This window comes from Leucopleurus acutus, assembly GCF_964270905.1.
Source record: "Leucopleurus acutus genome assembly, chromosome: 3".
In the NCBI taxonomy this organism is placed as follows: domain Eukaryota; kingdom Metazoa; phylum Chordata; class Mammalia; order Artiodactyla; family Delphinidae; genus Leucopleurus; species Leucopleurus acutus.
The window spans coordinates 141506407-141530592 of NC_139145.1; the positions used below are offsets into that span (position 1 = coordinate 141506407).

General features: G+C 38.3%; 1 protein-coding gene and 1 pseudogene across 3 annotated transcripts; one reads left to right on the forward strand and one right to left on the reverse strand.

The window, feature by feature from the left end:
- Window positions 1–2577: 2577 nt before the first annotated feature.
- RIMOC1 (RAB7A interacting MON1-CCZ1 complex subunit 1) lies at window positions 2578–23318 on the reverse strand. Of its 2 annotated transcripts, none has more exons than XM_082836163.1 (7): window positions 23060–23318; window positions 18142–18248; window positions 15837–15980; window positions 14558–14689; window positions 13553–13667; window positions 7636–7918; window positions 2578–6642 (listed from the first exon to the last, which is right to left on the reverse strand). In XM_082836163.1, coding segments are annotated over exons 1-7 (882 nt in total). In that variant the 5' UTR covers window positions 23160–23318; the 3' UTR covers window positions 2578–6641. The 2 variants fall into 2 exon arrangements, with proteins under 2 accessions (XP_082692289.1, XP_082692290.1); XM_082836164.1 differs by lacking the exon at window positions 2578–6642 and adding an exon at window positions 9398–9509 and having other exon boundaries at window positions 7801–7918.
- On the forward strand, window positions 18294–18705 carry LOC309959193 (protein FAM136A-like; annotated as a pseudogene). The gene has a single exon. The product of its transcript is annotated as a protein FAM136A-like (transcript).
- Window positions 23319–24186: the final 868 nt, after the last annotated feature.

The following is a 24186-nucleotide window of genomic DNA, read 5'->3' on the forward strand; positions in this document are numbered from 1 at the left end:
ATGCCACTGCCAGGGGCCAATAACCAACCCACTTGAAGGCTTAGTTCTGTGAGGCTGTCCAGACCAGAAAAAGAGCCATGAATTAATTGGCATTTCTCCTATCTCTCTAGGAACAAGAAAGAACTAACACAAGAAAAAAAAAAAATCAGTTTAAGTATGGAGTACTGAAATGGTCCTAAGCTTTCTTAGAAAGAAAGTGACATTTGTAAAATAATGTGTTCAAATAATTTTTTATTATGGAAAAATTTGAATACATATATATAGGAATATGAGTGAATAATAAAATGAAATAAACTGTATTTACTAGCTAAGATTCTAGTTACCAATGATTGTTTTTTGTTTACAAGGTGCAAAATGTTGCTTTTCAAATTTTGTAATTCCTTTTATTAGATGAATTAAAGAAAAATTGTCCCTCATCAACCATTTGACTGCCCTGCCCAAGAACTGAATCGGCCTTATCTCTAAGGAGCCCTAGTTCGTTTTAATGGGAAATGGTATTTAGACATTATTTAATGGTCTTCATACTGTTATTTCCCATTCAAATTTAAAATTACAGAATTTTTACTTACCTTATTCAGTTTCATGTCTCTTTTCTCTTACACTGAAAATCCTCAATACATTTCTGATTTTCATAGTTATTAACAATATAAGTACCGAGGAGTTTGATTTCTTTCTAGCTCCTTTTGCCCTTGGGGATATCCCACTAGGGGTGTGAAAATTTTGTGCTTTAAAGATAACTGATACATTCCTGTGTGTTGAAGCCACCAACTTGCTACATAATTACAGCTCATTTGTTTCATTTTGCTTTGGATTTTTAGGGGTTTTCTATCATTCTGATGTAAAAAATACAAAATTCAGCATATATTCAGAGAAGTCTAGTTTCCATCCTGATCCCCTCCAACTGGTTCCTCTGCCCCCATCTCCCACTTCCACCATAGGTAACCATTTTTTAAAGTTTTTTTTTTTAAATATAAGCAAACAAGATTATTACACACATTTATACTCTTTCTTAAATAAATAGTACTATACACCTTCTCCACCCTGTTTTTCACTTAATATGGCCACTCCATAGCATTTTACAGAAATATTCCTCTTTGGTTTTTAAAGCTACATGCTACTCAATCATGTGGATTTACCAGTTTAATCTATTTTTAAATAGGGTATCCATAATATTTAGATGACTAATATTAATTAAATGCATCTGACTTGTGAGATAAGAGACCAAAAGGTAAGAGTGAGACCAGAAGCCAAGTCAGTCAAGCTGATTGGTAAATGTGGAAGTTAGTATACAGCAGGTATATATACTTTTGGAGTCTGAGGCTGAAAACTTATGAAAATTAATTGTAGGTTTTCTCCCAGCCACACTTATTACAAACATTTAAGATGCCTATACAGCCAGTGATTTCTTCTCTGAAAACTTCTTCCCATTTGGAATGGCCACCACCACTTGTACTGAGCAAAGGGCAGTGAGTGCTCACCGGTCAGAACAAGAGTTTGTCACTCAATTATTCTGGTTCCTGAGTATTATGGTACTTTTTAGCATGATGAGTGAGGTGTGCCAATACATAGAACTGGCCATTAAGGAAAATAACTTTTGAGCTCTTACCATGTGCTAGGCATTGAACTAAGCACTCTGAATATTAACTCATTTATTCTTCAATAACCCGTGAAGTAGATATTATTATTATTCCTGTGTTAATAAAATGCTAAGGCACAGAAAGGTTAAATAATTTATATGGAATCACACAGCTAGGAAACAACAGAGCTGGGATTTAATCAGGCCTCTACCCATATTCCTAACCACTAAACCACCCTGTCTGAAAGTTATCAGGACCAGAAGAAATAATATCGTCAGTATGTTACCAAACCAAACTTGGGTCCATTTGCCCTTATGCAGTAAAGCCAATCTATTGACACTAGGTTGTGGTGAAGGAAAGCGCAGCATCTACCTCAGGCGCCAAACAAGGAGCAGGTACAGCTAATGCTCAAAAGACCCAAATTCTCTGATGGCTTGCAGAGAAAGGTTTTTAAAGACAGGGCAAGGGAGAGGGTTGCGGGGTGCATGGTCAGCTCGTGGACACTCCTGATTGGTTGGTGATGAGGTAATCGGGAGTCAGCAACATCAACCTTCTGGTTCCAACCAGTCTGGGGTCTATGTGCTTGTGGGTAGCATATAGTTAACTTCATCCACCTGGTGGGATTTCCAGTATTTGCAAAACAGCTCTAAGGGTATGGCTCAGAATATTATCTATAACCCTTGAGGAGGAACGAAAGGTCCTTGACTTTGTTTAATGGTTAAACCATTATTATTTTGTCCTGTTTGACTGTTTTCCTTTGTTTCTGCATTTTCTCACTTCTCTGATTAAATTTATTTTTGGAACTTGGGGAAAGCCTAGGAGGCTAAAGTTTTTCTATAAACAAGAGGCAGGTGGAGGACATGGGGGGAGGGGAGGAATCTGTCCCAGAAAGGCCCCATAGGGTCCTGCTTGATTATAAATCGTAAACTAACATGATAAAAGTTTTCATTCTGACACAACACTCAGATATAAAAGAAAATAAAGATACAAATATGGGACTATGGTTTTATTTTTTTTTAAATTTTATATGCTCCAAAACATTTTACTTGGAAATTTTCACTAGAAGTAGGAAAATAAAAAACAGTAAGGAACAGCAGCACGAATACATAATGCATATTTTAACTGTGGATACATTAAATGTATGTTAATGTAATACTTCCATGATAGCTCATATTGTGTTAAAAAAAATAATACAAGGAGGTGATACTAGAGAACTATGGAATCCTGTATTCTGTGGTAGAAGGGGTATCCTTATGGGAGTCAGAAAAGGAGCCCTGGAAGGTGGAGGGAGAAAAGTGACAAGCAATCTAAAACTAGCATATAAGCCAGCTGTGGGTTTTTAAAAAATGGCATTAAAATGAATCTCCCACTTTAATGAACATCAGAGAATTCCCAGTGGGACTGACTGTAAAGGCAGGAATGTAAATTTCATTGTGGGGTTTTAGCCAATGACTCTCACCTCACTCTACTGTATGCAAACAAGTAAGGGAAAGTCTTCACTCATGATCTGCACCTTAATCAGCATCAAACAATTCACAGTAGCCAGAAACCCTATAAATGCAGCAAAGCAGACAAGCCTTTAACTAAGTCTCAAAGCCTAGATAACATGAGAAAATTCATAATGGAAAAGAACCATACAAATTTAAGGATTATGAAAAATCCTTTAACAGAGTTTTAGTAACCATCGAAGAGTTCAAAATGGAGAGAAACTGCAAGTGTAATAAATGCTACAAGGTCTTTAGGTTATCACTTACCCATTGGTAAGGGCCACACTGGAGAGAAACCCTTTAAATGGGATCAAAATGAGAAGTTCTTAGGTAGTGATTCATTGTTTAATTCAGCATCAAAACTTCCATAAGAAAGAGAAACTTCATGAATATACTGAATGTGCAAGGGCACACTGAACAGTATTCAACCAGAGGGGTAGACCCAAATGCTGAAGGGGACAGGTGCTTACAGGTGCCTTCCCAACCACCCTAAATAAAACAGCACCCCTCTTGAGTCACACTAGCCCCATGCCCTGCTTTATTCTTCATAGCACTCATCACTCACCAAGCTACACATTTATTTCTTAAAATGCGTTAACTTCCTCCACTAGAAAACAAACTCTGGTGTTTTACAAAGCTATATACTCAGTGCCTAGGATAAAACCTAGCATGTAATAGGCACATAATAGTTGTTGATGAGTGAATTACAGTAATTATAGTACATTTCTTATGTGGAGTATTTGGTATTTTGAAGTTAATCCATTCTAAATGAAACAGAATTTACATAGCAGGCTTTAACACATACAAAAATGTACTGTCCATTGTTCTGTAATACATCACAGTAAAAAGCATTATAACTGTTATGGTCTACAAATTATTCTCCAATTGTGTGGGGGATGAAAAAGTTGTACAAAAAGCACCCAACAGTAGCCCCATTAGTGTACCAACCAGTGAGAGACCCAAGTGGTTCACAGGGTCATGAAGACAAAATGGAGTTCCCAGCTTCTGAAGAGAAAGCTCTCTACTTTTCTCTGGTTCTAGATCTAAATGATACTTTACTCCTCTGAGGAGTAATTCCCTCTTGGCCTTGTCAACCACTGGTACAGAGGTCAGGGCAGTTTGGAATCCAAGAGCAGTAACCCTTTTGTGGCAGACTTCAGCACTTAAGAATCATACCTCTTATTAATTCAAAAACATTACTAAGGGCCTACTATTCATTAAGCACTATACATAAAGATACATTTTTAAAATATGGAGTTTGCCAACTCATAAGAAAAATGACTATAAAGCAATGTGATCAGTGTGATAACATGGGTTGGGGAAGTTTCAGGGAGCAGAAGCAGAATGACATGTAACTTTGACTGAAAAGGGCTGGAAAAAGCCTTATGGATCCAATATCACTGGAGCTGAGTCCTAAAGGATAAATAGGTATTCACTTGACTACAAAGAAGGGCAAAGTGTTCCAGCCAGAAGTAACGAGGATATTGAGGAAAAAGTACACACAGCACATTGGGGAAGGAACTAGTATACTTGTGATTGATCATGATTCTCCAAAAAGGGTGGGGTGAGGGTGGGCAGTCTGTGATTTAAACATTTATACTTAGAAAGCACAAAGGTTATTTTCATAGCAAAACTTGTAAAAGCTAAGTTAAATAAAAATCTTCTTAGCTGTGTAAGGATAAACAAGGAGACAAAGGCAGAGATAGGGAGAGACTCTCCTTGTCCCAAGCAGCTCCATCAGAATGTTGATCAAAAATGAGCCTAAGGAACACTGGACTAGAAAATGATCACACAGGAAGAGCTGCAGAGATGTGGCTGGCAAGGTAGGCAGAAGTAGGTTACAGCATTCTGTGTTGCCCTGCTTCGTGGAAGATCAAAAAAAGAGAAAACATGAACTGGAAAAGATTTTAGATGAAAAGTAAGGATTAGTTGTTTGAACATATCGAATTTAAAATTACTATGGGATGTCTAAGTGAAGATATTTAATAGGCAGTTAGAAAGAAGGTTTAGAAAGCAGAAGCTGGGTTTCAAGCTACAGGTTTGGGAGTCAGCCTAACATTACAGGTGATAGAAGCTGTGGCTATCAATAACATCACATAAATGCACAGTTGACCCTTGAACAATGATGGAGTTAGGGGTGCAATCCTCCTAGCAGTCAAAAATCTGCATATAGGGCTTCCCTGGTGGCGCAGTGGTTCAGAGTCCGCCTGCCGATGCAGAGGATGTGGGTTCGTGCCCCAGTCCGGGAGGATCCCACGTGCCGCGAAGCTGCTGGGCCCGTGAGCCATGACTGCTGAGCCTGTGCGTCCGGAGCCTGTGCTCCGCAATGGGAGAGGCCACAACAGTGAGAGGCCCGTGTACCGGAAAAAAAAAAAAAAAAAATCTGCATATAACTTTTAGTCAGCCCTCCATATCTGCAATTCCTCTGTATCCGGAGGTGCAACCAACCACTGATTGTGTAGTACTGTAGTATTTACTACTGAAAAAAACCCCACGTATAAGTAGACCGACGTAGTTCAAACCTGTGTTGTTCAAGGGTCAACTGTATTTAGAGTAAGTAAAAAAGAAAAAAGGGAGAAAGGAAGGAAGGAAGGAAAAATGGGAGAAGAGGGAGGAAAAAGAAAAAACAGTATTCTGGAAAAGAGCAATACGTACAGGATACTGGCAGAAAAAAGAGAAGCGTCGGGGGAATGAGGGAGCCGGCAGAGAGGAAACGTGGAGACTAGTCTTCAACACGAAGCAGGATACCTCTTTTCCTCCTCAAAGCGGGGACATGAGCAGGGCAAAATGGGTGAACAAACACTGACCTCCTCATAGTCTGTATTTTCTGTAAGACAGGACCAACAGCCATGTGCTAGGGGAGGGGACAAAGGGCCAGAGGAGAGTGATGAGGCAAGTTAGAGGTTTGGATTAGCCACAGTGGGAAAGGGACAGGGGCCACACTAGTAACAGACAAAAGGCTTACACTGAGGGCTCTTCTAAAGCTGAAGGCAAGACACTTAGAGTGATTCCACTTTGAAGGAGCTGCAGGAACTTCACATGGAACTCAGCATCCCAAAAAAAGAAGGTAGAACGATAGGATTAATTCAATGTTGAGGGACTGCAGAATGATTAGGCTGAAAGACCAGGGGAAGATGGATTTGAAGGGACTGTGGAGAGCACGTCATATGGTGCTCCATAAGGCCAAGGCTGGACAGGGAAGGAAGAAAATCTGAAAGAGGCTGATGGTGAGGAGAAAAGGGGGCAGCAAGAGGAAGAGGCTATGAGGAAGCTAAAGAGATACAAAAGAAATAAGAGGGAGAAGAATCAATCAAAATGAGGAAGTAAAAAACTGGAAAGATAAGAATGTCATTAGCTATTGAAATTTAAGATTTCAGAAAGAGAAACTCAGGATGGTGATATTCATGTTGAGGCCGTGGGAGTTAAGTTCCTGGAATGTGATGAAGTCAACGGCCCAGAGGTGAAGGATATTGGCAAGGTATCAGACAGATCATCCCAAGACGACAACAGGAACTGAGGTAGACAGAAAGACTGTCAGCAAGATACCAGGTGCGGCTCTCGGCCTTTAACACTCACCCCTACAATTAAAGACAAAAACTATTAAAATTTCAAAACATGAAAAGATGTGCTCTAAAGACATAAGACTAATGGCGGACTAACCTAACATGGTTTTATCTTCATTACTCATTTAATAAACCGTGCATATTCTTTGAAACAAAATAGGAAAATTTTGAAATTTTTATAAAATGCCTAATAGACTAAAAATTTTAAATGCCATTAGTAGTACGTGGTGAAACAAACAAAAATTCTTTTGTGGAGTCTTTCATTATTTATCTTAGTCTGGAAATGGTACATGGATGTTGGTCAAAATTTTTCATTTTGCCAATTTTTATATCTATAGCATATATACAAAGCAAAGAGGGGACTTGATTTTAATCTCTGAAGTGCAGCAAACTTCAAGACAGGGAGATTAAAAAATAATCTAAAAACAGTTAAAATGTTCAATTTTATGTTATGTATATTGTACCACAATAAAAAAAAATCTGAAGTAATAGGAAAAAACTCTTTATAGAGATAAATTGGATTTCTCCTTAGTATTAGTTACCGGATATCTGTAGTTCAGAGTGAGTTAGGATAACATAAATGCCATTTTAGATATTAAAGAATCATTCCTTCACAGGTTTAAGAATATATAGTGAGGGACTTCCCTGGTGGTCCAGCGGTTAAGACTCTGCCTTCCAATGAAGGGGGTGCAGGTTCGATCCCTGGTCGGGGAGCCAAGATCCCACATGGCTCGTGGCCAAAAAACCAAAACATAAAACAGAAGCAATAATGTAATAAATTCAGTAAAGACTTTAAAAATGGTCCACATCAAAAAAAATCTTTTTTTTTTTTAAATAAAAAGAATATATAGTGAAAGATGGTGATGGCATTTAAAAAAGGGTAACCATGCTGGCTATCTTTATGTAGTGTAATGTTCCTAAATTCAGTATCAATATGTCTTCTTTTCTGGAACTTCCATTTCCTGAGCCTTTTTGTTTTCCTGTTTGAAAAGGAGTAGATGAACTTACTAGTTAGTGTGATGCTGAAAGAAGTTTAAAATTTGTTTTGCATTTGTTGTATTCCATTCTTGTTCTTTCAGGGGTCCTTCGCACACAGATACATACTTTTTCAAAATTTTTTCTCCTACTTCTCGGAAATCCAAAGGTTCTTTGTGTGTAGTGTAGCTTGCTCCAGAAACACCAGTATCCACTTCATGATTTTCTGGCTGTTGCTCTGCACAATGCTTCAATCCCCAATAACACATTTCTCCACTGTACATCATAGCCAGCAAATGAATGTCACTAAATATTCCTGGGAAAGTCATTTAAGTTGAGAGATTAGAAGTTAAAAATTTAAAAAGAAACCCTGGTGATTAAGACTCTAATAAAATCCTTTTACATCATTAAGCATTTTCCCTTCTCATTTAACAGCTGTACTTAGAAAAGCCAAATATCACTAACACAATCCTCATTCCATAGGCACTTCTATCTCTATTTTATCTATAAAAGAGACCCAATCCCACCCTCCCCAAAAAAAGAATTATTTTTAAAGAATCATATAGGTCAGTGTGTTAATCTTTCTGGTGTTCTCTTTAGGATCTCTTTGAGAATCTAATCTAAATCGATGGAACCTCTCCCAGAACGTACATCCCATATTCCACATACAATTTCAGAGTACTCAGAGATTCCCTCAATCCCATCCATGAACACAGCTTTTATTTAGGGGTATACTCAGGATCAATAATACAGTTCCTATATTTCTACAGCAGTGTACAGAGATGATCCTGCATAATCATGTCCCTTAGAGGCCATATGATTCTAAGTTACCAAAGATGTTAAATTGTATCCAAGATGCTTTATGTTCCCAGGAAAAAGGAATACATTGCAGGATTTCCATCAAAAGTTGAAAGCGTGCTTCTTATGGAAGGTGATTATATAATTAAACATTTATGACACACAAAGTATATTAATTTGATATAAAAACAAAAAGACCTAGAATTGTAAAGATCTGGGGATAAATTATCGACTTTGTATAACTCACTAAAGCTCTTTAAACCTCAGTTTGCAAAGATCAGGATTCCACATGCCCTACTTATTTCATAGAATTTTCTTAAGAAACACATAAAATAAAAATGCATGAAGTGCTATTAAATTATATGACTATTTAACTTCTTCAGGTCATAAAATACAAATAAATGATCTATTCTACTAGACAGGTACTTGTGTGACTAGAAAAGTTTACCTCAAATAAATGAGCATCATAATCTCAGTTGCTCACCTAATATGGCTCATCAGAAATGACTGTGATAGTACTAGAGGTATAAAAATACAAGAAAAATTCAGCTTCCAAAACTGTTACAGTTTGTATTATCTTGAATCTATTGCAAGTTTTTGGTAGTCTCAGAGTTTGTCCCTATAGGTAACCCTTCACCTCACCTCCAATTCAGCTTATAAATAGTAGCAAGAGAAGGAATAAGCTTAGCAGACGAACTGATTCATTACACTGCTATATCAACAAAAGAAATAATTAAGAGCAGAATCTGAGGCTTGCATTCATGAACATACGATGGGCTACACTCTATAAATTATGCTTTCTATGTATAAAACAACTCAGTAAGTACAATGCATATTACCCATAATCACTTCTTTTCACTTCATTTCTTCATAGTTAAAAGGTCATAAACCTCATAGAAAAAGCTGGAATAGCATTAGATGTTATTTAGAATATAAAAAGAAACAGACCTAGAATCAAGAGGATCTGGGTGTAAATTATTGACTTTGTGCAACTCACCAAAGCTCTTTAAGCCCCAGTTCGCAAAAATCAAGATTCCACATGCCCTCCTTAATTTCATGGAGTTTTCTTAAGGAATAGTTTGCTGTTTTTTCCAAATTAACGATTTTCACTGCAGAATTATATTTCATATTAGATAGGACATTTCACTGAATTTATATCCTTTTTCATTTTTGTGATCCTACACCCTAATTATTCCTCAAAAGACTGGTAGAGGGGAGTAAGGAGACAGAAGCAAAAATGAAAAGAAGGTTAACTTTTAAGCAGGAGGAGGAGCTGAAGTAAGTCCCACAAAGTGAAGCCACTTGGGAAAGATGAGAAGTGTTTGCTTAAGGGAGAGCTGGCATTCAATTTGTGCCCAACTCTAAGTTAGCCTCATCCTTTATATTAACAAGGAGTGATGGTTAAACAAGGTACACAGATATCCTTTGGAAAGGTGTTTCTGAGTAGAGAATGAATAGCTATATGCTAAAGAGTGGTTCTCAAACTTTAGCCTGCATTAGAATTACCTGGAGGACATGTTGAAATGCTGATTGCTGGGCTCCCACCTCCAAAACTTTCAGATTCAGGTATGGGATTGGGTCTATGAATCTGCATTTTTAACAAAGTCCTAGGACCTAGGGTGAGGCTGCTGGTCCACAGACTATGCTAAACTACTGTACTGCGTTAAAATACCAAAGGAAGAAATGAACAACGTAAAAATTACACATTCTCCCTCTCTACTCCCCCAAGGAATCCATTACTCTGTAGCTATAGTCTTTTTGCTGCTACAAATTTTCCTTGGTATTTTTTCTGCTAATGATCAGCATTGTTTTCAATAAAATACTTCACTTTGCACTGCTTATATCCTTGGCAAACACATCAAGAGAGTGCGGGGTGCAGGGAGGAAGAGAGTGAATAACCCATGAAGTAAAAGTGATGGCAGAAAGATGACCTTCATAGAAAAAAAAAGGTGGCCAGACTGGCATTCTCTAGAAGCACTGATGTCTAAATCTGACTGCATCATAATTACGGTAGATTACAAAAATAGATTCCTGAACTCCACATATTAAATCAGAACCTGAATGTGATACACAGAAATCTGTATTTTTGGGGACTTCCCTGGTGGCGAAGTGGTTAAGAATCTGCCTGCCAATGCAGGGGACAAGGGTTTGAGCCCTGGTCCAGGAAGATACCACATACCGCAGAGCAACTAAGCCCGTGCGCCACAACTACTGACCCTGCACTCTAGAGCCCACAAGCCACAACTACTGAGCCCACATGCCACTACTACTGAGCCTGCGCACCTAGAGCCTGTGCTCCACAACAAGAGAAGCCAGAGCAATGAGAAGCTTGAGCACTGCAACGAAGAGTAGCCCCTGCTCGCTGCAACTAGAGAAAGCCCGCGTAAAGCAACGAAGACCCAACGCAGCCAAAAATAAATAAATAAATTTAATTTTAAAAAAAAGATAACATAAAAAAAAGAAGAAAAGAAAAGAAATCTGTATTTTTAAACAAGCTACCCAAGCAATTAGTGATGTCAATTCAGAGCTGCTCCTTTAAGCCATCTGAAATCCAGGTTCTGGGCTAAGCTATGAGCCAAAGGCTGCTGGGAAGGGGGCTCTTCAGTGGCATAAAAAGGGCATAACCCAAGGATGTGCACAGCTGAACAATCTTTTAACCTAGTTAACTCCAGAGTTATCCTGACAAGGCTATTTTTATAAGGGCCCACAGAAGAATGAACCATAGAAATGAGATAAAAAGATTTACTGAATACATTACCTGGTAATTTTTAAAAGCTGAAAATTTAATGGCATACAGGTAATGACCAAAGGACAAAATGATTATCTCACCTTGGAAAACGAAATAAAAATCATACTAAGTATACACTGTTTTGAGTTTTATGTAAAATCAGGCAAATTATCATTAAGATCTGGCCACAAAAATATTTTGATGATTCACATAGAACTTTTCTCTCTAATTAGTACTAAGAATTATTCCGAATTATGTTTTTTATATTGACTAACAAAAAATTAAAAAAAAAATTAGAACCACTCCACCAGGGCCTTAAGAGTAATTTAGCCTATGAAAAGTAGGCTTCCTGGCTTCTAATCTACATCTTGAGCAATGAAGTAGGGAGGAACAAACTGCTTTAGATGAGAGCAAGAAGTCAGCACCAAAAGAGGACTGATGCCTGTGGCAAAACTGCTAGGGAGTTGATGCTGTTTTGTTGTTTCCTGGAAAAACGAGACCCTTTCTGTGCCTTTGATTCCCCTGTTGAAGAAGCAATGGAAGATAGAGGCGAGTGTAATCAATTATAATCCAAGAGAAGACACCAGTATCACAAGCATCGTGATAAAAAAATTCTAGGCCATGAGAATATATGACTTTATGACTAGAAATGGGAGAATAAGGGAAATTGGTGACTTGTGCTCTTTTCTTTGGTTCTAAATAAGCTTTAATGCCCATCTCTACTTTTTCTTTTAAATCAATCCATGTGGGTGAGGAAATTTTAGAAAGATCATTTTTAATGCAGGTAATCGGTTCACTAGTTACCTGGAATAAATACTTCCCACAAATAAATCAAAACACCCCATGTTTGTCAAAACATCATGCCCACTGAAGGAGCACCTTATAGTCACAAGTTTTTTTAGGACAAGCTACTTGCCTGAATAAACTGAAGGTAACAACTTTTGGACAACAGTAGCCAGTCATATGTTAATGGTTCTTAAATCATGGTGTTTTTTTTCTGTGTGATGTTTTCTAATGGAAAGGAAAAGCCTATAGAAGCTAACAAAGAAAGAATTAAAATACACTTATAGAATTAAAACACAGAATTTTCCCTAAGAAGTTTTCTTCTTATTCCCCATGTTTGAATTTTCCCCATCAAAATTTCCCCAAAATTTCAGATGAAGCATAAAGAAAGTTTACACAAAGAACCTAACATCACTTGCCAGCTATGTGACCTTATCAGGCATATCAGGACCTCAGTTCTTCCATTTGTAAAAAGAGACGCTAAAAGTAAGTAGTTCTTCCCTCTCAAACCTCAGTCTAAAACCCAAATGATGCTCTATATCCAGTTCCTAACATTTTTAAGTGCATATAAGTTTATGACAGAAACTAGCAGTTACCACCCAATATTCATTCTTCCTTTCTTTCTTAGTAAAGAGACATTATTTGGGATGGCAATGTATCATGTAAAGGGCTATACATCCCAGATTCCCTTGTAGCTATATGAAGCCATGTGATTAAATTCTGGCCAGTGAAATGTAGGTAGAAGTGTTCTAAGTGTTGTAACAAACTTGAGAAGGATGAAAGAAAGACCTGGCTGAAAGAAACATCATTTTGCCCTTCCTATGGACTGGAACACAGGTGAGACGGAAGGAGCTCCAGCAGCATCTTGAGACACTGAGAATGGAAGCAATGTCCTCAACAGGGATGCATGTTGCACAACTCTGGCAAGTACTGTTTACATGCATTCTATATAACTCGCCTCCTTCTGAAGCTGTAGCGCTCCACTTTGAAAGACGATGGAGGAAAAAGATAGGAACCTGATGATGCCATGAAGCCACCATAACCAGCTCTAGACCTTTTTGAAGTGAAAAAGCAGTAAATTTCTCCTTGTTTAAAAGTTACTTCCAGTCTCAGGACTTCCCTGGTGGTGCAGTGGTTTAGACTCCGCGCTCACAATACAGAGGGCCTGGGTTCAACCCTGGTCAGGTAACTAGATCCCACATGCATGCTGCAAATAAGAGTTCTCATGCCACAACAAAGGAGCCCGCCAGCCACAACTAAGGAGCCCGCCTGCCGCAACTAAGACCTGGTGCAACCAAATAAATAAATAAAATAAATTTTAAAAAATAAAAATAAAATAAAAGTTACCTCCAGTCTCTGTTACAATTAGCTGAACCTAGAGCAGGATCAGGGCTTTGTGGGGATGCAAAGTAAGTAAAAGCAACATGATATATTACTGTCCCTAAATTACTAAGCAGAGATTAGCAGTATTTCTCTATATTACGTGAGAAGACTTTTTTAATTGTTTAAAAAGCCCTTTTATTATTTTTCTGTCTATAATGTAACCTGAAATTTATTTCAATCAAAGTTAAATCTAGTAAACTTCTTAAAATTTAAAAATGCTTTAAAACACTTAGAAAACTACAAAAAGGATCACATTACCTTCACTCAGTAATTTAGCTGTGTCTAGGTCTTGGAAAGAAACTCCTTCATTTAACTGGATGGGACACCGAAAATTCAGCATCTGTAGCAAATAACTGATTCCATCAACAAGGTACTAAATGAAAGTCAAAGACAAAGAATCCAAGTATTAGATGCAGAACTGCAGAAACTTCAAATGTTAATATTTTTACTCAAGAGAATATTGGCTAATATACAGATATATCATATGATTATTACATTACAATATAAGGACCTACTACCCCAAAACTTTTATAAGTATAACCCTCCAATTAGTAAAAGAGTATGGGAAAAAAAGAGAAATCATTAACCAAGAACACATGATTCAGTAATATACTTGTCAAAAATGTCATCAGAGCAAGAAGAGGTTAAAGATAATAAAGATGTGTTCAAAAACTTGTTAAAAATATGGATGTACTTTATTACAATTTAGAAATATTATGATCAAACTTTTACATCTGAAAGTGTGACCTCTCATTTGCAGGCCCACATAAACCATGTGTACAATCAACCTAAGTTAGGAAGGATCCTTAGTGATACAAATATTAAGACAGGATCTTTGGATTTACTAATTTGGTCAGAAGAGTCAAGAAAAATCAGAGGGCCACAATTTCCTAGGAGCAGGGTCATGTGGGATCTTTAGGAGTGATCTGCTGATAGAGAGAGGCTCACAACCAAGTTTGTTTTCTTCAGGCCAAAAATATGCTTAGAAATTAATATAGATTATCTATCTTGTACAATAAAAAATAAAAATCCAGAACTTAAAAAAAAACATATAAAACTTCCCAGTTTACAAAGGGCTTTTACATGTTATCTTATTTAATCTTCACAGTAATTCCAATTTGTTTAAGATTACATAGCTGGTAAGTACAGGCCTGGAATGCCAACCCAGGCCCTTTGATTCCTCTACTCTTAATCCTGTACTAAACAGCTTTTGGAAACCTACAAATGTCAACAATAAAACATGTATGAGGAATGCTTTTTCACCTTTTTAAGCAAGCTAGATTTTCTTGTGAGCCATTCTCTCCTTTTGGTCAGAGAATGACAATACATGTAGAGTAGGGCTCCTCGTCTCCAAGAGAGACATTCCAGGAGTTCATCCCCAAGCAAATCGCAGTGCTGAAATACAACAAAGACACAGCTAAAAAGAGAAACTTCGTGTCTGTAAAAATCAAAATTAAATTTCAAAATATTGAGCAATTAAAAAATACTCATTTCACAAAATTTGCTCTTTACTTAGCAACCTACACAGGAATGCCTTACTCTGAATCAATTAGAAATATAGAAACCTATTGCTACGTGAAAATTAAAATAACTACTCCAATTTACAAATATTTCTAGAAAATTGATGTTCAAGTATTTTAGTAGCCAATTCTCTAATATATTTGAAATGTAAGTATTCCATAATCTGACTGAAAAAATAAGTTTTCAGAAATATGTTACTTGAAACAATTTCTACTACTGCTAAAATAAAACAATGAAAAGATATACACAAAAACAATTTTAATAAATCAAACTTTTACTATGTGGTATCATTTAAAACTTGGGATTATTTGTTTCCACAGTTAGCATTCCCTGATAAACACAAAGAGCAACAAAGATATCTACGTAGAGAAAGCCAGCGGACAGTTCAAGATAAGAAATTATTTGCTTGAAAGAGTAGCCAGGGCTAGAGACAAAAATCTTGGAATCATCTAAACAGAGACAGCAGTAAAAACAAGTTGTCAAGCAAAGACAAACTACAGACTATCAGAGGATTAAGGAGATATCTTTGGGGAGTGCCTATGTTTCCAGATTGGAAGAGAGGGGGGATGCTTGAAAAAGAGCAAGAGCAAGGCTTCTTAGAGACGAAGAGGAGCATGCAGGGCCTCCAAGGGATGGGGTGATCATTGGTAAGAAAGGCAACAAATGTCCAGGCAGAAGACTGAAAGGACGAGAGATGTGGTATTAGGTTACTAGGGATCTTCAAGAAAACACAGCATCTTGTAAAAGTAAAGGGAGCAGAAACAGCAAATGTCTATGTTTAGAAAATTACTAGGCACTGTAGTTACAATATAATTCCATCAAACAAACATTCTGAAACATATTTACAAAAATATGATACTTGAGTTGTGACATCAGTCTGAAATGTTCAACTCTTATGTCCCTCCTTCAATCTTAATTTAAAACAAAGATACATTTAAGAAAAAAAAAATACAGATTCTAAAGGATAATATAACAGTAATCAGCAGCATTCCACCATAATTCATAGTTGTGCAAAACTTACTTTTGGATGCATGTTATTTTCTTTAACCAAAATTTCTGGTTCTGAAAGAAAACTGATCAACTCTTTTACTTTTTGTGAAGAATCTTCAGGAAAATCTTCATCTACTAGCTTGTTCTCCTCAAAATATGTCATGTCCAAAATAGCCTGAAGTAAAAGAGAAAAAAAAGTATAAATGATTTCAACTTGAATAAATAATTCTTATAATCTTACATATATATACTTTATTAGACATTTAAATCTTCTAGCACAGTATTTAAGTAGTCAAAATATCTAGCTATAAATATAATCTAAGATGAACTTTATAGTAAACTTCACAGGATTTTACTAAAATACTGAATTAAGATAATCTAGTTTCCCTCAAAAAGTAAAATGGGTATTTATGTTTTAATTCAGATAAGCTAACTATATACAATATAATTATGAAAAGTATAATTATTATAGTCTTTGCTATTTACACATATATACTTCCTGAACATTTTCTAAATGCCTGCCATATCAAGACAAGGTCACTACCTCTAGTTTTGTATACTGAATCTTCAAAGGATTACCTGTTTCTCAAATGAAGCACCAGCACTTTAAAACTACCCAATCCTTTTTCTTTGTTTAATCTACTGGACTAAGACTAAGGAAACTGAGTTCTAACAAAGGACAAGTCATATTTTATCTTTGTTTTGGAGCCAGTTTCTTCATTGACAAAATGAAGAAACTGATCCAAATGCCTTTCAAAGTCCCTTGCTTTGAGGGTAAAATGAATTAACATATGCAAACACTTCGAACATTACCTAGCAAACAGCACTACTTAAGTGTTAAGTGCTCTCGTGTAGAAGGTCTAAGCCAGGAAGGGAGAGATTATCATACTAAGGAAAATGACCTGGTGATTGAGAACGATAAGTAAGATCCAAAGGGGTTTGGGGAATTTTAATCTATATTTCTAATTCTTTTGCCTTATTCTTAGAAATAAGTTAAAATGTTTAGAACTCTCCCATATGAAAGAAACAAGACAAGCAAGGAACCTTCTGAAAGAAAAGAGAGGTAAATTTCTCCCAAATTGTAACAGCTCTCGGGGGGGGTTGTGGGTAGTTGTTACAGGCTTATTCAACCGCATCGGAAGGCAGAAAGCATCTCCATGTACCTCCTAACAGAAAGCAGAGTGTCAGGCACCTAAGTGCTATGAACGTGCATTTTGGAAACTTCGCTAAGTTTACTCTATTTCCTATAAACCACTTCATCTTTATTATCCCTTGGCAATCAAGGGCGGGCATACGAAGCACTCTGTCAACTATAAAGTGGTATACAAATGTTACTTACTATAATAAAATTATGTGTTTTGGTTTTTTTTTGCTGCACTGCACAGCCTGCGGGATCTTAGTTCCCTGACCAGGGATCGAACCCATGCCCCTTGCAGTGGAAGCACGGAGCCTTAACCGCCGGACCGCCAGGGAAGTCCCTCAAAATTATGTTTCTTAGTGTCCACTTGCCTCAGCAGTGTTTGAGAAAACTGAGAAAACAGATCTTATCTGTAGAAAGGTCTGAATTTGAAAGGAAAGTAAAAAAAGGGGGGAACAGAAAAATCTTATGGACTTGCGTAACAAAAGCACAGGTAGTCAAGTTGAGAATCCAAAGGAAAGGTGAATTTCAGGGAAAAAAAAAATAATCAGAGCCCTTATAGAAACCTCCATTCCCTCTGACTAAGCTTTCACACCTTGGAAATTGCACATGAGTGTTTTTTTGTTTTGTTTTGTTTTAATTTATTTATTTATTTTTGGCTGTGTTGGGTCTTTGTTTCTGTGCGAGGGCTTTCTCTAGTTGTGGCAAGCGGTGGCCACTCTTCATCATGATGCGCGGGCCTCTCACTATCGCGGCCTCTCTTGTTACAGAGCACAGGCTCCAGACGCACAGGCTCAGTAGTTGTGGCTCACGGGCCTAGTTGCTCCGCGGCATGTGGGATCTTCCCAGACCAGGGCTTGAACCCGTGTCCCCAGCATTAGCAGGCAGATTCTCAACCACTGTGCCACCAGGGAAGCCCCATTTGAGAGTTTTGCTTAATTATCTATAAAAGGAAGCAATACTGTTATCTGCAAGATTTTTTTTCCTTTTTTATCAACACATCCAATAAACTTTTCTTCTTTGTAAGGATACTTACTGCCTTACAGCTTCAAGTCTATATGCTTTATACATACAGTTTTTTTAACACAAACACTTTAAATAGAGAATAAACTGCTTTCATCACACCTAAATTTTGGAGTAACCCTCTTAAATAAGCAAACTGCCTCAACAACGTCAGAAACCACATCTGTTTCAGTACCTGTGTGTAAAGTTCAAGAAGATTTGATGGATTTGAACATTCTTTGTCTTCTCCACACAGAAGTTTCAATTTTTCTAGAGCTGCAGAGGCCCGAATTAAAAAGTGATCTATAAGAGATAAAAACATGATTACTGGAGCAGCGTGGGGTCATCATGGCACAGCTGCAGCAGCTCCGGGTGCAGGAGGCGGTGGACTCTATGGTGAAGAGTCTGGAGAGAGAACATCCGGAAGATGCAGGGCCTCATTTTCCGGTGCAGCGCCAGCTGTTGTGAGGACAGCCAGGCGTCCATGCAGCAAGTGCACCAGTGCATTGAGCGCTGCCATGCACCTCTGGCTCAAGCCCAGGCCCTGGTGACCAGCGAGCTAGAGAAGTTCCAGGACCGCCTGGCCCAGTGCACTATGCATTGCAACGACAAAGCCAAAGATTCAATAGATGCGGGGAGTAAAGAGCTTCAGGTGAAGCGGCAGCTGGAGAGTTGCGTGACCAAGTGTGTGGATGACCACATAAACCTCATCCCAACCGTGACAAAGATGAAGGAGTCTCTCTCATCCATTGGGAAATAGATGTCTGCTATTGGCCATCAGGGCTGAAGGCAGGAATCTATTTAAAAAGAGGAATGGGGATTTGGGTTTTCTAAAGTTTATGAATGAGGAAATTAAGGATGGCAGCAAGTTTAAGGCCTATGTCACTTGCCTCTGGACACTGGTTCCTTTGTGTTCGAATCCTAGAAAGTGAAAAAACCTGGTGCTAAAATTTGGGTCAGAGATAGCACAGGAGAGTTTTTGTGAGCCTGAATTTCATGTGGCAAGTGCTTATCCTGGCAGCAGGGAGTCTCCCTTGTACCAAACCAGAGCCCTCCAAGGTACCAGCTTCTCTTAGTACACAGATATCAACAGCCTGGCAGGTTCATCTGACCTGCTTATGAGCTGGTGGAGTGTGAGGAGAGGTGTTTCTGTTCGTTGCCAACCTCCTGTTTACCAGAAGGATCACTACAACATTTTCCACAAACTGGAAATAAAACAAAATCCATGAGGTCACTAATTTAGAAGGGGAAAGGGGGGCTTCTGGGGATTTGTTTTGCTTGGTTTTGTTTTATATACAAGGGCATGAAGTTACTTTAAGATGTAGAGTTGGGAGAGGTAGTTTGGATAAAAACTTTGAAAGGGTCCTTGCGGATATTCATTTCTGGCCATCAAGATGTGGATACACATTTCTTAAAATTCTCACACATTACATCTTTCAGCCTGGAGACCCTGCAAAAATATAAGAAGCGCTATCACACTGGTAGGCGAAGCAAACCTTCCCTCTAACTGGCAGCCATAATGGGCCCTGAGAGTGTCTGCAGCAGAGTCAGCTGAGTGACAAGACAATCTTGCAGTGATACCCTTGAAGGGAAAGGGGATTTTGATTGTGCTATATGTTAGTATTCAGGAATGAACAGCAAAAGAGGAATTGTTAGCTGCATAATTAAGAGAGCTATGAAGTACTGGTCTTGGAAAAATCTTGTTTTCATAAAACATAACAGAATGAAAGCCTAAACCCAGTATTGCTTACTTTGCCCCCTGTAATAACAGAGCTCTGTTGAGACAATCCCCTGGCAACACAAAGGTCAAAGAAGAAAAAGTAAGCAACTCAGGGGCGAGCTGTGACTCCTTTAGGGCAAAAAAAGGGACAGCCCTCCGTTACCAGATACCACTTTTGTGACCTGCGTTGTTCTTGCCCCAGTTCTGGCACCTTATCATTTTATTAAGGACCTTGCCGTGTTTTTACCAACTTATTACTTGAAATGATAATACAGCATGTCTGTTTGCTGTTTCAAGCCTGTGATATATTTTCCTAGTGGTTTGGTTTTAAAAATAAATAAGACTTAATTTTTCTTCAAAAAAAAAACCATGATTACTTCACATAGTTTCAGAGTGTCATTTAAATGAAAAAAGTTACATATCTAAAATGATGAAATGAAATTATTACAGCATGGTAATAATATCTCTCGTAAAACATGAAGTACATCATAATGCCTAATCCTACTTAAATGTATCATGGAAATTTATTCTTGAAAGCTGGACTGAAAACTTTCTAGGTTCAGCTGCCATTTCTTAAGTGCAATCTGTATTTTCATAATGCTTCTTTTATGATGTTGACATACTCAAAATGTTTAAGCAATAAATTTAAAACCTGTATTGGAATAGTACAAATAATATATATAAATCTACAGAAAGGACTTCCACTAACTTATAACTTCATAAATATAGTCTCCAAAAAATAACATGATTGATTAAATCAAATGCCTCATAAAATGTAAGCACTCTGAGCAATTATAACTTTATAATTGTGTTTATGTATTTATGTATGCAAATAGCTGTTACAATTAAAATTACACAAACTACCTGAATATTTTACTCCTTTAAAAATCTAGGAATGGGACAAATTACTTATGCCTTCAAAACCTAGACAAAATTAAACTAAATACTTCTGATATACCCTCTAAAAACAACTCCCCCTCACTTCCCCTCTACATGGTCTAATTTCTTCCTTTTCTCTTATGTCATATTCTCTTTGCTTCGATGTTTTCACTTTTTCTTATGGATATTTCCTCCCTAACCTACAAAGTGTCCATACCAAGGTGCCATCCACACTTCTGCATCATCTCACGTAGTCAAATTTAAATATGCCCACCATCAAGACGCTTAAGTTCCTAAGTATGCCCCTCTGTGGCTTCCTCCTGAAATATATATCCTTTTCCCCTCACTGGCAAATGGACAGAAAATGTAGCACTTGGTGAGGGTCCATCTGATCCAGCCTCAGCACCTACACAGGTACGTAAGCTGCTCAGCGTTGGAACAAAAGCACCACCAGCTTAAGCTGCATCTGTTGGCAATAATATGATGACTTTAAGTTTTCCCTGGTAAAGCCTAACCTGTATCTAAACCAGATTCTGAACGCTTTAAGGTCCACTATTCACCTAAATTGAAAACTACTTCTTTAGCACTGCCCTCCTATCTCTCCTCAGCCCAGAAGTATCATCCACACAGCTCAGAAAAAAAATTCTATTGTGAACTAAATTGTATGAAACATGGTACTCCTTAGGTACTTCTTAAAACACTGAGTTGATATTTTCTTCTGAATTTGCAGGATTATTTTAAATGTAAAGACTTGCACTTAGTTCACTGAACCGCTGCTGAAGGAGTATCTCATATGAATTCATGACATAATTACAGAGGTGGAGGGATAATGGCTCACAATTTTAGAAAATTTTTATGAAATGTAGTATTTTTCCTAACCATTCAAGGTAATGACTGACAAGGCAAAGACAAGTGATTCTTACATAGTCCCTGGAAAAGGTCCCTCTCATGGTATATTTCCATAAAGTAAACATACTATGCTTGTACAATGAGAAATAAATAAACAAAAATTGACCAGAGGTAAAAAGGAGAGTATTCTTAGATGGACTAGTGTCTGGTTGTATCTGATCTAATTTAAAGACAACAGGAACTATCAATCCCTATAACCTAATATAAATATCATTAAAGGACAAATTTTAGGTGCATATTATTTTTGTGCTATGGGAAAATACAAGTTCAATTCAAATACATGCAACCATGTTTTAATTAAACTTCATAAATATAAGAAAATCTTGCTAGTAATACTGATGAATAGTTCATTACGTGGACCACTATTATTTTAATTCCAGTACACTTCAGAACTTTAAAGCCTCCAAACAAGAATATATACCACTTTAATTTTCAGTCCTCATTCTAGACTGGATTAAAGAACTCGTCCATTGGAAAATGACAATGGCTTTTGGTTTCAATGGTAAGTGAATAGCATACATTCTTTGATCTCTTTAGACTGATTCTAATGGAGTTGGAATGGGGTGGAGATCACTGAATAGCTTACTTAGAAGTAACTTAGATACACTTCCAGGTACAGCTACTACTGTCCATGAACTAACTATTCATGTGATTCACTTACCACAAACCAAAAAAGAAAACAGCTCAGGGTAGTCTGTGGGTTTTTAAGAACATACCCCTAAGAAAAGAAAATCCAGCAAATAATCTTCACTGGAACTAGAGCCATTTTATCATGGATCCTATTCAATACATTCACCAACTACTCAATCGCTTGGGAAAACGTTCCACTACTATTTTCCTATGAGTTCGATGACAATGAGACAGTCCACAAGAATTTTTAAAACTGTCTATCTGTAGTAAAGGTGCAAAACTCAAAAGGAAATAATGTAGAAACGTAGAGGCAGCTGGTAAGTATTGAAAGAGAACAAAAGTCCAAGTAATTCTCCGTCAGTTTTTCAAAGGAAACCGCTTAGACATTTCCAAGAAAGTATTCTAGTACTGACAGGGCCTTGTGAGACCTGAGGTGATGAATGTGAGAGAATCGTCGAAATTATACCAATGTAAATCTCTTCTGTGTTGTTTACATCTGAGTTTAGAATCCAAAACATAACACAGAAATTCACAACGAAGCAATGAAAAAGTCGAACTGTTACACACGCCTAGCTATCTCTACTACACGCAAAACCATTACTTATTTGCGTACCATCATCCAACTTTAACAACTCATTTAAACTTCCACGTGTACTTCCATCCAGATCTTGCCCTTTTCCCAGTTGCTACCGAGACAGTTAAAGACAAGCAGCACTAATATGACTGGGATTTCAGCGCTTTTCACGGGTTATGAAAAATGGGGTCTGGAAGCAAACGCCTTGCCTTTAGGCGTTGTGAGTTCTTGGAGGTGGACTAGCGACCCCGCAGCGCGGGCCAGAAGGGCAACACCTTCGGCAGTCCTGGCCTGGGATCCACACGGACAACAGGCCGCAGCCTCAGCCCCTACGGCCGTCGACCGCCAGCTCTGAACAACCATCCGCCCGCCCACCTCCCTCCCTCTCCTCGGCTCCCTCACCATCTTCGCCGGCGGCTTCGCTAAGTTGTTGTATGTGGGCCTGAGCCAGGTCCCCGAGCTCCTCCACTCGCCTCACCACACCGGAGCCTGAGGCCGCCATGGCCACAACGGGCGGGCGCGCCTAGTCACGTGACTGCGCCGGCCTGAGGTCACCTGATACCCCGGCGCTGGCGGGGAGTGGGGGGGGGTGGAGCTCTCCTGATAGGTGGGAGGGGACCCCAGCTCCGAAAGAGGGCAGGCTCAGGCCCTCACAGGTTGTTCCGGGTTATTTTCTTCTCGGAATTCTCTCTCCAGAACCCTGAGCAGCAGGCCGACTTTTTAGGGCGGGCGTGACGTCAGGACGCACCTCCCCTCCTCTAAACCAATCGGAAGCCGCCCATGTCCCCACGCTGACCCAATGAGAAGCCAGATCTCTGGGTGCGGGTGGGAGGGGGCTTGGCGGGGGCTCTGACTAGAGAGTGCCGAAGTGGCTGGCTGGTGTCTGCCCTGTGTGCAGGGCTGCAGCCGCAGTCAATAGAGCAGACAGGAAAGTCTGAAAATAGGACTGTCTGGTTTTGGTTGCCTAAAATATGCAAAGCCTGGGAGACACTGCTTTGGGAAAGATCCCTGGTATTCTCCCTCCTTGCTGCAACTAATCATTCCTTCTCTGGTTAAAGAAAAAAAAAAAAAAAAAAAAAGGACTGGCTCTCCTGGAGAACATCCAAGTCTCTAAGAGGTTACTGTGCGTCTAGGTGGGGACCTCCAAACACTGGTGGAAATTCCCAGTCCAAGCGGTTGAGGGTCGCTTTTTTAAAGTTTAATTTTAGCAGCTGGGTTTGTTTTATTTCTGGTCTGCTTTGTCCAGCTCACATTTAACATATTCATCATCATCTCACGTCCAATAGTACAAAAATTTTGCATTTACAAAAATTTCTATTGCCATACATCTGAAGACCATGTCTTAAAGCCCTTCGTGTGAAAAGTTCATCCTCTCAACTGTGAGTTTCAAAGCACTCAGGAGTCTAACTTCCACTTTGCAGTCCCTATTTTCTTGCCTCTGGTCAAACAAATCTTTAACTCATTTTTTTCATTTTTCAATTTGACACAGTATATCTTGAATAATCTCCATCCTATCTTCTTTCTTATGA